Source organism: Semicossyphus pulcher, unplaced genomic scaffold (genome assembly GCF_022749685.1).
Source record: "Semicossyphus pulcher isolate SPU_LCO1_2020_fin unplaced genomic scaffold, fSemPul1.0.p SCAF_13, whole genome shotgun sequence".
NCBI classification, from domain to species: Eukaryota; Metazoa; Chordata; class Actinopteri; order Labriformes; family Labridae; genus Semicossyphus; species Semicossyphus pulcher.
This window is the reverse complement of record NW_027211637.1, coordinates 22,476,029-22,490,959: the sequence shown is the minus strand read 5'-3', so window position 1 is coordinate 22,490,959 and position 14,931 is coordinate 22,476,029. Positions and strand designations below refer to the sequence as shown.

At 41.2% G+C, this 14,931-nt stretch overlaps 1 protein-coding gene across 1 annotated transcript; it reads left to right on the top strand.

The window, feature by feature from the left end:
* Positions 1-3,997: 3,997 nt before the first annotated feature.
* On the top strand, positions 3,998-14,032 carry LOC138589379 (dysbindin-like). Its single transcript, XM_069659641.1, has 4 exons — positions 3,998-4,435; positions 11,896-12,045; positions 12,529-12,675; positions 13,725-14,032. The coding sequence occupies exons 1-4, from the start codon at positions 4,393-4,395 to the stop codon at positions 14,030-14,032; spliced, it is 648 nt and encodes a 215-aa protein (XP_069515742.1). The 5' UTR covers positions 3,998-4,392.
* Positions 14,033-14,931: the final 899 nt, after the last annotated feature.

The following is a 14,931-nucleotide window of genomic DNA, read 5'->3' as shown; positions in this document are numbered from 1 at the left end:
TCTCCACCAGCAGATGCCAGTATTGACTCACCAATTAACCTTTGATATTTACTGTAGTACACTCTACAGTGGATAGGGGTCAGTAGATGCGGGGACAGGGAAAACCTCTTGCATCTTTTAGAGAAGTCAAAAGTTACGAGTTGTTGTCAAGACTGTGACAGGATTTACTCTACACTGTGCCCTACAACACCATATTACATTGATACGATACTGTCTTTACTGCTGTATATCACATTATTATATATATATATATTTATATATTTAAACATATATTATTATCACTGATACCACATATTGTATATTAATCTATACTATATTATATTATACTATTTTATTCTACTTGTATACTATATTATTGCAATTCTACTTTCATATTACATTTTTACTATTGACCTAATTTTTCCATATAATATTACATTATATACATATCAATCAATCAATCAAATTTTATTTGTATAGCGCCAAATCATAACCAGAGTTATCTCGAGACACTTTACAAAAAGAGTAGCACTTAGCAATATTCGGCACATTGGCAAGGAAAAATATATATATACAAACTGTAGTACCGTATTCTATACAGCAAGGAGTGCGACTGCAGGTCCTTCATACCACTGCTGTCAGACTCTTCAACACCTCATTATAGAGTAATAACTGTACTGTAGCTATTATCCAACATTCATATTATAGTTATACATATTCTCCTTTCCATACACAGTTCATCATGCTATGCAATTATTCTGTGCAATAATTTCTGCTCCACTGTGTGCAATATTACAGCATCTCAATCTGGTTTTGATTTTAAAAAATGACAATTTTCTGTGCAGAAAAATAACCCCTGCATCTTTCAACAAGGAATTATTATTTTGTTACCGTTATTATTTATATTGTCATATTATTTTACCACCTGTACTTTTTGTGTATTTTAATTACTTGAGTATTTTATTTGATTTCCCTGTTCTGTGACCTGCTGTAACGAGTAAATTTCCCCTGTGGGCGATCAAGAAAGCTTATCTTATCTTATTGGCACGTTTATATTGCACTTTATATTGTACGATATATTATACCTTATACCTCATATCATACTGTATTATCTCGTACTGTTAAAAGGCTGCTGCTATTACCCAGACCATGTCGCCTTAACTTGTCACTTACTCCTACTTGTATAACAGTTGTATATACCTCTTATTTTGATTAAATTTTATCTTTTCTTATATTTAATTGTTATTTACTTACTTGCTGTTTTGTCTTTGTGCTAATGCAACACCCGCATTTCCCTTCTGGAGATCAATAAAGGATTATCTTATCTTACTCGTGGTACCAGGTGTAAACACAGCTATGATATCTCATGCAAAATGTGCAGGTGGAAGAATATTTTCCATAAATGACCACAGCATCAGAATGGAAGCAGGACAGGCCATGAATCACACCATTTAACACTTCTCTATCTCCTCATGTCCTCTGCGCTGAGTTTTCCATGACATTAGTGGTTAGGCTGGAGCCGCCTCCTCCAGCTGAAGTGTGATGTAATTGGCTGTTAGAAGCCTCTTATTAGGGAAGGGGGAGTCAGGACCTGCAAGAGTCCATGATGCTAAGTGCCTATTACCCCCCCAAGTGTGACATTTAGCAGGTGCTTATGTAGCAGTGTGCGTATGTGTGTTTTTAATGGTGCGTTAGTATGTGTGTGTTTAATTATATGTTAGAACGTGCTTGTACGCTGTGCTGTTGTTCATGCCTGCATTAATAAAACTTCTTTAACAAAGGCTGCAAAAAGATCCAGTTTGGTTTTGTAATTAACAAAGTATTGATTCTCGTTATTACATTTTCCAAATGATAGCAGCCACAAATCTCCTTAAACTTCATCAGAGGGTAATGGGTGGAGATTTCAGGGACCCTCTGCTGCTATTAATACATATTTAATGATGCACTTTCTAATAAGCCTGCAAGCCTAAATGTTATCAAGTCGTTAATGAAGGGCAATTGGTTTCTCACCTTTTAATTAGCCGTCACGTCCGCAGATGTAAATGTTAATAAGTCGTGAGGATGCTCAGCTGTTCTTTTTCCTGAAGCTAAGTGGTCAAACTTTCCATTAGACAGGGTCTCTTACATTTGCACCGGCCAAATGGATTTTCCGTTTGAAAAGGTAATAATGACTTACATCAATCTGTTAATAAATAATATGTAATTTTCTAACACTCAAAGGGAATGATTTAACATGTCAATCAGTTTGCACATCACTGGGGGTACCATTAAGTTGTTGAAAAGAGTTATATAGTGATTTGTATAACCTTGTGCTTGGACAACACGAGTATTCACCATGAAGGCGGCATTACAGACTGTTAGCATGGGGTTTTAGATAATGGGCATTTTCAAGACAGAAATAGTGGGCTGAAAAGATGCTGTCAATTATATAATGGGAATTCAAAGATCCTGCATTTATGTCGGCGACGTCAGTCAATCCATCTCCTGCTTTTGTCCAGATTGAAATAGCTCAACTATTTGAAAATTTGGCACAGCACGCCAGCTTGAATTTCAGCATGAAACACAATCCTACTTCCTCAAGAGATATGTTACGAGAATGACTGAGGGATCGGCTCCTGGTGTGTCTGGGGCAAGTTCATTCTCTTACACAAAGTGCATATAGAAGAGAATAGGCTGGCAGCGGGTGGTGTGGGGCCTATCTCCGGTCAGCAACAGTGGCTAGCTCAAACCAAGCTCCCCATGATTGGTCAGCCCAGGCGACATCAGTAGTCGTTTCTTGTTTAAATGGTTTTAATTTTATTGTCGGTGGTTGGTCCAAATGACATAATCAACTAGAGATAGAAATGTTCCAGTTCTTGTCATCAAGGCACAACACAAAAATGTGCTCTGGTCTCAGGTCTCAATCTTCATGGCGGTTCAGCACCAAACTTTTCACTGGACACTGTTACCCAGCATACTTAGTACACCGGGTTAATTGATGAGCCCCGCCCACTGACAGCCAGCCAAAAGAAAGAGGGAACTAATAATGTGACTACTAAAGAGCATACTGCTCAACCTAACAGATACCCCAACTTGTGCTCTTGCTCCATCATGAAGTTGACATTTTGTTAGATTAAAGATATTTTAAGAAAGTCGCGATCCCCAGAGGATACATTCTAATGCGTTGGTTGTTCCTCTGACTTTTAGTCTGGTGCTGTAATCTGGGCAAAATTTCATTTTACCAGTCTTTTGTTTTATGATCAAACGTGCAAAACTAAGTACATCACCTTCGTGCTTAGCTCTATTATGTGTTTACTGTAATCAGCAAATGCTTTCATGCTTACAGATTAATCTATAATGGAAACAAGGTGAACATAAAACCTGCATTTGCATATTCTCATTTCCACTGTGAGCCTGTTAGCAGTGTAACATTAGCATTTAGCACAAAGCCCTGCTGTGCCAAAGAACAGCCTCAGAGCTGCTAGTATAACGTAGAGTCTTCGTCTTGTTTTTAACCTTTGGGGGCCCCCAAACTTCCTAGAAGTGTTTGACTTCATTCCTAGTATACTCGCTAGTTTAACTGTATCAATCCTTTTTTATGTCTACCATAGAAAATGGTACTGTAAAGAGAAAAATGCAAAAGATGTAGACATCTTGTCATCACATAACATGATATAACAGCATTACATATTATCTTGCAGTGCGGGGATCATGATCTTTTCCACTTATGCAAAGAGAGGTTGTGGTGATTTATTAATATGCAGTGCATCATCTCTTATGACTGTTTACTTACAAGGCTTTCATCCCACAACAAAGTGAATAAATAATGACATTAAATAAACATAAAGCAAAGCAGTGATGGTTGAAATGAGACGGGTCTGATCCTGGTACATTCCTAAATATTATGTAAAAAGCCTATACTCCCTCTGATCCTGTTGACCCCCTCGCTGTCACCAGTTGGTACAGGCCACAATGCCGTAGCCCACTATCACTCTCCCCCCGTCCCTAAGCTGCACAGCTCCTTACAACCCCTCTGAGCCAGTCTGACAGAGAGACCGCATGTGTGTGTCTGACTGTGTGTGTGTGGGACACAGAGAGCCAGCCGAGATGAGAGTGTGAAGCAGTGAGAGGGAAAACCTAGAAAGAACAGCAAAGGCGATCAGAAAAGGGGGGGGAGGGAGACGGCGAGCACAGCAAAAAGGCTGAGAAGAGAGGAAGAAAGAGAAGAGAAGAAGAGAAGAGGGGAGGGAGATAAAGTGTGATGTGCATGTTTGATTTGTCCTGGTGCCAAAGTCAAGAGATGCAATGACTAGATGACCAGCCACTACACATACCAGCATCCTGTCCTGGAGCCTTGACAGGCGGGGACGAGAACAAACAACACACACTCACAGGCAAAACACTCTCTTCAACTAGTCCCACATCCACGGGATCATGTCGTCTACGGGGTCAACCAACCACAACAAGCGTCTGGCATGTAAGTAACCATCAGAAGACAATGTAGTAGAAAAGTGTACAAGGCGACTTATAGTTCTGTACTGTGTACTGTAACTTTTTGTCCTGTGTAGGGATTTACTCTGAATTGTTGCTGTAATGAAACAGTTTTGTGGCTGTATTTTAAGTCTGCGCAGATATTTACTGCATTTAATACAAAAGTATTGTCCCTGAGGAGATTTTTTTCGAATCAAAAGATATGGAAAGTTTTGAGATAAAATTATGCAAAGGTGTTAAATCCCTACTTCTGGTCTGGCTCTACATAAATCATTCAAAACCTCATTTAAAAAACTCCTTCTTTGGGGATTTTTAATACAGCATCAGTTAGCTTTGTGAAAAGATAACAGATCATTAGTGGTGGTGCTTTAAGTCATGCACACTGTGTATAGTAGGTACTGCATGGCTGTTACATAATTTTCTTTGATTCATGTTATTGTATCTGTACCCCGAGGATTTATGAAATGACTAATCACTAAAGAAAAAAGCTCTTATTTACACGTTCACTTTATCCTTAGATTCCTCAGTCCAGCCTTGAACCAAGCCTGATAAAAGAAATACTGTAAAAATCAAAGTGTCTAAGAGTCCAAAGTAAGAATAGCAGCCGGGGGGGGGGGGGCATGTCTTTTTAACTAGCCTGACAGCCTAGTTGGTAGTGTGACACTGTGGATGCAGATGAGGTTTAATCACAGTGAAGGGATAACAAGTACTTCTCAGAGTCTGACTAAGCTGGAAGAACGGAAGAAGGTCTTAATATAGAAACAGGAAAGACTCACTGCTGCTGGCTTTCAAACAGGAGCACTTTCCTGCTTTTTTAACTGAACTAACGACCTCATGAGCGTTGATTTTGTTGATTATAAGTGCAATTTTCCTTACTTGGAACCTTACCTCATTTTTATTCTGCATGGGAGCCGCTTAAGTGTTTGTTAATGCATACAAAATAGAAGCAGAGCTCTACATATAGATCTATAGAGATGACTAAAAGCCCTCCTTTGATTGACCTAAATAGGGAGCAGTGGGCATGACTGGAGGTCATGTTTGCATTTAGCCCTGAGTGAAGAGCCTTAATGGCTTTGGGAAGGGGAATGGCCTGGGAATACACTATCAGATCAGACACTTATGGAGGCTGGTGGTCAGACGAGATATAATCACAGCGATGGGATCGTAGGAACCAGAGGATGAGAGAGAAGTAATGAAAGTGATTCAGGCTAATTTAGCTGACGTGTTATGTAGTATTCATCGTCCTGCGGTGTGACGTAAGACGACAATGATGGTGGCGAGCGTTGTGCAGAGAGGTAGGGCAGTGGTATCATAAATGACCTGTTTGCATTTATTCTGTGTGTTCATGGATGTGTGTGTGTGTGAGAGGGGTAGCGTGGCGGGAAGGGGGGGGCTGTTGTGGTGCAATGATCTCACTCATAAATGATTTATGCTTGATGGACTGCTGTGGCTATGAGGGCAGCAGCAGCGAGCGATTGGCTCTGTAAATAAAAGCAGTAATACCTTAAAATGATGAGGGTGTATTCTGCTGCGAGGTGGGTGACACCATCATCACAGACCGGGGGGAGAACTAGGAGCTGCAGGGGAGGAGTGTGAGATATATGGGCTGTCAAATGTGACTGGCCATGCAGTGCTTACGAGCTCTCTCTCTCTCTCTCTCACACAAACACCCAGCCTCTCTGTTCACTGAAAACAGAAAGATGATCATGGGATTTCTTTCGGCTTGCCACATTGGGATTGAATGCTTGGCCATGTGACTCTTTGGTTCAATAGGAACATTTGTTCCCTGCTTCCAGTGCGGTTCCCAGGAGTCTTGATGTATGACTGCAGCACTAAAATGACACAGAGCGTCCAATGATGCATGCGTTGAATGTTTTCATCATAGAAGAGACACTGATAAGGTACCCGGAAAATCGATAACAGAGACAAACAACCGCACAATGCGTGCTGGAGGACATAAAACAACCAAAGACTGATGATTTGTTGTATGTGAATGCGGGAAAAAAAGCAGCAGCGGGGATTATAAGGAGCAAAGAGGTGGAAGTGGTTAAAGGCTCAGACGCCTGAGGAATAATCAGAAGGATGAACAAAATCATGTGATTCAGCTCAACTGTCACCTCTGGCCCTCCAACACTCAACCCCACCCCCTCTGAAACACACACACACCACCTCTACATGTTGTGTAATATTCCTTGACACAATATAGTGCAAAGATTGATCGTATCAACAACACTGCAAGACTTTAAATATCTGACGGAGGAAAAATCAGGATCGTGGAGACAACAAAGAGGATATAGAAGCAGGGAAAATAGTGTTTGCTCGACACGCAACAAATGCACAAAACTGCATGGCGTCACTACTCTATTTGTCAGTGTGAGACTTAGCTGAGGCAAGCAGACCCAGCAAAGCCCTTTGCCTCAAATCACTGACTCTACAGTTACTTTATAGCCGGAATAATGCAAAGCAGGCTCATGTTACATAACAACACACTCCCCTTTGTTTGACAAACGTCTTCATTCTTTCCTTCCTTGCTTTTTCTTCTCTCTTTCTTCCTTCCTCCTTTCCCAGCCAACACAAGAGTCCTACTTTCATGTACACACAACCGAGCCAGTAAGCTGTGCAGTCATGCACTACAATGCAGCAGGAGTCCAGTGTTGTGGGGCGTGCAGCTGAAGGATTGTACCACCATTATGTAACAGTAAGCCCTAGGTAATTATGGTTCAGTGTGGGCTGGGATGGAGCAGGGACTTCTGGGTAGGGGGGCATAGGTCCTGTCACAGATCACAAGAGCTAAGGACATTCAAAGAGCAGGTCTTTAAGTACTGTAAAGCTTGAACCAGTCAGGGGTCTAAACAGCAATTTTTTTCTACTTTTATCCACGTAGCAGCATTAACAAAGAAATGGGTCACTTTGGTTACATGTCCTGTATATTTACCTCCTTGTTGGAGACAAACTTGAGTATTTCTAACTTCAGGAGTTAATAAAGGAAGGTTTTGGTCTATTTAAGGCCTAAGCTACCTTCTGTTTAATGAAAGTGACAGTTCACTAATCCATGTACCTCACAGAGATGATTTAATCATAGCTGAGCAGTCTTAACTAAGCACGGCAGGCCTGTCAGGCTTGGATATCTCCAACAGTCCATGGGGCCGTCTCAAGAGATATCGAGAGAGCAAATCGTTCTTTTGTAGCCTTTAACAAAAGCAAAACACAAGCAAAAGTGAAACTAATGAGTGTGTCTGCTTTATCATGAGGCTCCATATGTCAGCATAGCAGGTTTACTAGGTTATAACCAACGCCCTGACTTGTTTGCGTTGTTTCCAAAGGCAAGGAAGATTTTAATTATTTTGGTTTTAGATTGTTTGTCCAAGAAGGTATTAAAAATGTTGTGCAGAAAAACAAATAACTGTAAACACTGTATGAAAGAAGGATGCTTTTTGCGGATTGATCTTTTATATGTTAGAAGCATAACAACAAATCATGCTGAATAGGTGTGTGAATCGCAGGGTAACTCACAATACAATACAATACGTGGCCCACGATAGCATCATGATTCAGCGATAATTGATATATTGCAAGACAATCATATAATGACAGATGACACGACATCTGTCCAATACTGCCAAACACAGGTGTGTGTGTGAGAGAGCCCTTTTTTTTTGAGATGGTCCCTAATGAACGCAGCGATGCCTGAACATGCCTCTACGGTAGCTGGTTTGGCCCTATTGAGTCGTGCTGTCGTGCACTCAAGGGACGCTATAGATTGGTAATGCTCCATCCAGCAGTTAAGCATTGAGGGCAGAACCACATTGTCAGTATGGTCTTTTTTGGCTGCTGTGAGGCCTGCTAGCAGTAGTCTACGTTGATTTAAGGTAAGGTTTGGGCACCATTGGGTATCCTAGGAGCACAGAGCGTACCGACAGAACCCGGGGCCATAACCTCTGATAAGTGAGCATTCCCAAAACATGTGCACTGTTGTGCCCAGCACTTGACCCTGGCAGTGGGTACAGTTGGGACTCGGGAGTAGTTTCATTTTAAAACATTTAATAGGTGTGGCATAGGCGCCTGTGGATCATTCTGAAACGTATTAATTGATGTGCAAGATTTTACGAGGTTGGAACATTGTTTTCCAATCCGGCGCCAGACCTACTCCACCCAGTTCCTTTTCCCATACCTTTTCAACTGCCAGCAACGCGAGTGAACAGTCAAGTAAAAAGTTACATTATGCGTGTCACTGTTCCCCGAGAACCTCTTCCCTCTCTTTTACAAGCAGTGTCTCTTAGTATCCTGAGGCTAACACTTTACTACCAAAGCAAAAGTCAACCATCACAGCTCTTCTGTGTTCCTTGACCAACCTACAGCGAATCCTTTCCATGTTACCTATACTTCATAGCCTACATGGGGTTAACCGCCAATCTTACCGAACTGAATAGGTTGCTCCATTTAACCGAAACTACATCAGACTTTATTGTCACCCATCTTTGCACAGACTTGTCTTCAACATCAATGTCACCTATCTGCTGTAGATCAGCATTCCTACTTGCTGTTATTCCAGCTGCCCGTTTTCTCACAGATTTTTTCTCTCAAGTGGAACGCCTCTGGGGGACTCATCTAGCAAATAATATCGAACCTAAGATGAAAAGTGGGAAAAAAACTTTACTTGATGAACAAAACAGCCCCATAAGGATGTTTGGCAGCTAATAACCCCTGTCAAAAGCAAGGGACTCCCCCGTAGAGGTTACGAACACCATCTGGGTCTCTCACAGAGCATGCTAGTAATGTAACCTTAGCAAATTTGCATGGAGACCTCCTACACATCTTCCTAGCAGAGTGGAAGAAAACTCAGAGGTTATCTGGATGAGTCAGTCTTTTACATACATGCTTTGCTCCCACGTAGGGGCAGGCAGATGGAGACGTGCAGCTGAGCGGGTTGCGTGCGTGGGTTGGGCATGTCCACTGGCTCTCTCGACTTGAGTAGTGAAATTAGAGGACGGACGTAGTCAAAGAGAGAAAGAGAGAGACCCCGATTAGGCGAGGAAAACAGTTTACAGAAGCTAGTTTCGGCATGATCAGAAGTCTTGTAATAAGTGTAACACCCTGTAGTAGCTTGTTGAGTTTTATCAAGTAACATGACTAATAATAGGACATGGCAGGGGAAATGGACTTATGCAGTGGGATAAGGGTGTTAATGATGGGTGTATGACAGTACTTTTGACTAGAAAAGGAGTCATATTTTTTACAGCAACACTGTGAGCTTTTTGTCATCGAGTGTGGTCCCAGTTACTTCACCAATAGTTCAAAATATCAGCCAGAGAGACTCTGAACCACAGAATTGTTTCCTGCCTCCACTGACAGAATAAAGGGCTGCCAGTAGTGCATGAGAGTGGACACACACCCCTCCAGGGCTGTGGAAGAGTGACTGGCTGGGTCTCCAGAGATGGAGCTGTCTGTAGAGGGGGGGGCTGGTTGACACAGATGTGTTTGTTTTCAAACAAGAGAAGAGTAGCACAGAAACGGTCTGTAGATGCAGCGAAGTGAATGTTGTTACTGTGCGTGGTGGATCCATCTGCTGGCATCCTGTAAACATGTTAGTCATGGAAGCTTGTCTCACATGTTACACACGCTCGGCGACAAAATGAGCATCAACTAAATAGCACGTGTATGGAAAAAAAAAAACACGCTACATTAGTTAATGTGATCAAGCTTGTACGCACAGATGCATACAAGCGCACACACACAAACATTAAAACACTGGTGACATGAGTCAAAGTGTCAGCTCATGGAGGCCAGTGGGAGAAAGCACAATGTGCGCTGAGGAGGATGTGGCACAGTTACACAACCGCAGCTGGTCAGCGTGGCAGAGGTCGGTGCTGGAGGTAGACCTGAGGACAGACACTCACTTTTTTTTATAACATGCATATTATCATGCTATTATAGTGTATAAAAATCCTACTCTCACACACTGCTAGCCAGTAATGGTTACTTAAGAGAGTTTCAAGGCGACAGCTAATTCGTCCTTTTCTGGAACGTAGCAGCTGAAACAGCAATCAACAAGAAATGCAGCTTAAAAGCTGGTGTTGACTTCAGAGCGCGCTGACTCATACTTTAATAACCTTCAAACTCCAAACCAAAGCCAACAGACTGAACTGTCAGAGAACAAATTGTCCGTCAACACATGAACCAGATACACTGTAGTTGTTTTTAGATACATCATTCAGCATAACATGAAAATGTCATGTGCAGATATTTGTGAAGCCTCCAGAACAGGCTTCAATAGAGGCATTGTTGCTATTCAAACCGCAGACAGCTTTTTTCAGAAGTTGAGTTTCCCTCAATGACATATACTTAATATAATGTCAGATGTTCACATCGGAATTTTGTATCAAATTGATTTTTACTGCATGTGTGTTTGATTATGACCACTAGAGATAAAACTTCTACCGTGACAATATTTCTTTTTGCCTGAAGAAAAATCAAAAACAGAGCCGACATTACAAGAAAGGGTGAATTAAAACAAGGAAAAGTATGTAGAGACATTACAAACAGACGGATACTAATAAAAGTGTGTCTCAGATACTATTAGAGCTGATCCGTTGGTACAAAGCTGTACAATTTAATTAAACCCAATTACAATATATCATCAGCTAATAGGGCACGGACAGTTTTGGCAACCTCAAATACAAGCCTGCAGCTAATCGAGACAGTCTTTTTTCACATCATAAATCAACAGATGATAAGCCATTAAAGAAGGTATTAGCCTATGGTTAAACCGAAGCTGGCAACCGTTTATTCCATTGCTTTCTTCAAGAGGCTGGCAAACAGTACCAGGCAAGCACAAGCATCTCATTCACATTTAATCTGATCATCTGATGTCTTTTTTGATACCAGACAGCAACAGTGTAGACAGTCATGTCTCAGACAGTAACATCTGCATATAGTAACAGATAAACAGACTGTTGTTATTCCATTTAAGAAGAAGAAGAAGAAGACGTTATTAATACCCGAGGGGAAATTCAATTTTTTTCACTCTGCTTTTACAAACATGCTCCACACATATAAGCCCGAAATACACACATGCACCCTATGGACATGCATTAACAGAGGGATGTCAGAGTGAGGGGGCTGCACATGGATACGCACACTGAGCAGCTGGGGGTTTCAGTGCCTTGCTTAAGGACACCTCAGCAGTGCCCAGGAAAGGAACTGGCCCCTCTCCAGCTACCAGCCCCAATTCAACGCTTGGTCCGTACCAGGACTTGAAGCGGCCACACTCCGGTTCCCAAACCAAGTCCCTACAGACTGAGCTACCGTCTACCCCCAAATTCACTATAAAGATTAAGTCAACATCTGATGTTTTTGATTCTTTTTTTTTTTAAGACACTATACTGCATTTTTAGACATAAACAGAGTTATAACATGTGTTTCTGTACATCTTGTTTTGGTTGTTAGCGGAGACAGACAACTCTCAGAGGCTGTTGGACAATGATTCAGCGCAGCATCTGAAGGTGAGAGAGAGACAGCGCTTCTTTGAAGAGGTCTACCAGCATGATATGGACAACTACCTGCCCTCTGCTCACCTGCAGATCGACTGCAGGAAACGTGAGTGACTTTCTATTCTTACATGTGTATGAAAAAAAATTAAAAAGGAGGGGATCTCCCTCTGTTGCTTTAATACGGTTTAAGGTTATTTGGGGGAATCTTTCTCATCTCAAAAGAGGATGCTATCTGCGGTCAAATTTTTGTATTTGTGACTTGAGGCTTTGTACATAAAATTGGCATGACTGTACTTGAAAGATGGGTGTAAGTGTTTGGAAAGTAATCGGCTGTCAACTGTCAACTGGCTAATTAGCTGTCAACTGTTTGTTGATTGGCACAGGTTTAAAAAACATTTAAAGAGTTCCACACTTATTTAAAAAAAGGCCTTAACATTAAAAACTGACGCAGATATCAATGACTCAAAAGCTGATATATGACTATGCTTTGATATACTTTACATGAAATAGCGTATAATTAAAATGTTATGGAATGCTTTAGACAAGAAATGTGCCAATTCATGCTGAATGCTGTTCTGCCTGCATGCAGCCCCCATGGGAAGCATCTCTTCTATGGAGGTGAACGTGGACGTCCTGGAGCAGATGGACCTGATGGACATCTCTGACCAGGAAGCCCTCGATGTGTTCCTCAACTCAGGCTCTGCAGATGAAGGACCGTTGGCATCTCCACTACCAGGTGCACCAATTACTGCTGAGCCACAGTCAACCTAATGCTACTGTTGTTTCCTAATTTTTTTTTTTGTACTCAATTTCCACATTTTACAAAAGCCCAGTACAGTATGTCATGATTCAGGAACGACATTCTGAAAATGTTTTAAATTATTAATTACTAATATTATTGGTTAAACTTTATTCATCATCTGGTACAGCTCACAGGGTCGGGTGTTGGGTCACTGGGATAAAATGTGTCTATTTTGTATCAGAAAAATGGCTCTGGAGACAAAAGGCAAATCATTTTGCTAAATTGCATCAGTGTCTAGAATTAATATTGAATTCTAATTATACAGGCAAATGTAAAATATGTAACTTTTTCCATTTAAACTTAAGGTACTGTGAGTTTTTACATGACTGTTTGGGTTATAGTGATCAAACTCAAATCCGAAAACAGAAATCTGGTGTGAAAATGACAGGTTTTCCAATTGGTTGTGAATTATGTATAAATAATTCATCATACAAGCACTTTTAACTGTATTCCCATTAGGGATAGACGCATTATGATGCATATCGGCATCAGCCTTTTTTTTTTTTTTTTTTTTTTTTAATCTGACGGCCGATAAGAGTTAATTTCTTTGCAAAATTTATTTAACTTTGTTTTATTTACTTTATAAAACTTCAGGAAGTTATTTATTTATTTATTTAAAATTTCAGTTAACTTTACAAGAGATGCTGCTGACCCTGGGAACTCCCTGCGCTTTTGTTTGTTTGTTTAAAAAACATATGCTTAAAGGCAATATTTTAACTTTTACTGCAAATGAATATCGGCTCCAAATATCGGTTATCAGCCTCCTTGACTACTAATAAAAAACCATATCGGTCTATCTCTAATTCCCATGCATCTAACACGCTCCAACTGAGAAATCTCGTTAATGATTGGCATATGTATTTGTTGGCCACACCGTATTAATGTCATACATGAGAAAGAATGAGAAATGCAGGTGCACTCTGCTGAAATAACAAACACTGACAGAGCAGCTGCAGACATCCTCTAACAGCTTCTGCTTTCAGAGGGCGAGTACGAGGAAGAAGAGGAGGAGGATGAGGAGGAGGATGAAGATGCAGAGGTTGTGTACAGGGAGCGTGCGCCTTTGAAACGGCAGCACGAAGTGCAACACGGCTCCAAGTCTCGCATGTCCTCAACATCGTCTGGCTCCAGTGATACAAGCGAGGGTGGAGCGGACACACCTGTGATCCAATCCGACGATGAGGAAGTCCATGCCGACACTCTGCTGCTCACCTCTGTTCCTCATACCCGGGATGAAGAAACAGAAGAGGAAGACGAGGAGGAAAGAGGCCTTGGAACTAAATCTTCATAAAACTGAATTTCACTCTCTGTAGAGATAAACGCAGAGGGTGTCTGAGATCCATCTCTCTGCCACTCTACATTAACATTCCTCTTTCTCGGGGGAAATCCTAGCATGGTTGACCTGGCTGTGATTTGCTGTCTTTTTGAATGTTGTCCTGAGTACATTTTTCCTAGTACCTGTTAAGCACTCCATTTAATGTAACTGTTGAAAGTCTTTGCAATGGTGGCATTCATGAGCAAATTAAATGAGTCATCCCTCTCACTCTCGCTAACACGCTCTGGCTGAGATTAAATAATTGTCGGCTCATGTTTTGTTCTTCTTCCAGCCGGAGGGAAACCTCTCTCATGACCATTTTGCAGTCGAAAAGCCAGGTGCTCAACTCCTATTTTAAGGCTGCAGGGCATTCCAGATTTAATGGACTCAATTCAGTGAAACTATGAAGAGAAAAGCAAAGAAAAGGAAGATCCAATGCGATCTGTTAGAAGTAATAAAAGCTTTTAAAATTGTACTTGGATTTTCCTCATCGTAAATGATTACAGTGAATAACCTCCCTCTACCTCCTGATGAATACAACCCCAGCTCTAAGGCATGGCTTACATCAAACTTTGATAAGCTTTTTTTTGTCTGCGATGTGTAAATGGCTGTGGAGTGAGAATGACAGCTCTTGACTGCAGGGATCAATCGGCGATCAAACTCGTCCAAAGGCTCACAAATAACCGTGTGATCCTGCATCATGTTGTGATTTCAGAGGATCTACAGGAGTCGAGCTTTATTTTGTTGACAAAAGATAGAATGAATCTATTGCCGTGTGCATGTGCAAACTATTTACAGTATCATGAATGGAGCTGCGTTTGTAAATGCATGCCTTTTTGTTCTTGTTCGTGACTGATTTAAAATTGTTTCATTAC

Bases quoted from the DNA above. Each gene is read 5' to 3' on its own strand.
- LOC138589379 (XM_069659641.1), top strand. From the start codon at position 4,393: ATGTCGTCTACGGGGTCAACCAACCACAACAAGCGTCTGGCAT. The intron at 4,436-11,895 runs GTAAGTAACCAT...TTTGGTTGTTAG, and splicing joins CCACAACAAGCGTCTGGCAT to CGGAGACAGACAACTCTCAG. The intron at 12,676-13,724 runs GTGCACCAATTA...TTCTGCTTTCAG, and splicing joins GTTGGCATCTCCACTACCAG to AGGGCGAGTACGAGGAAGAA.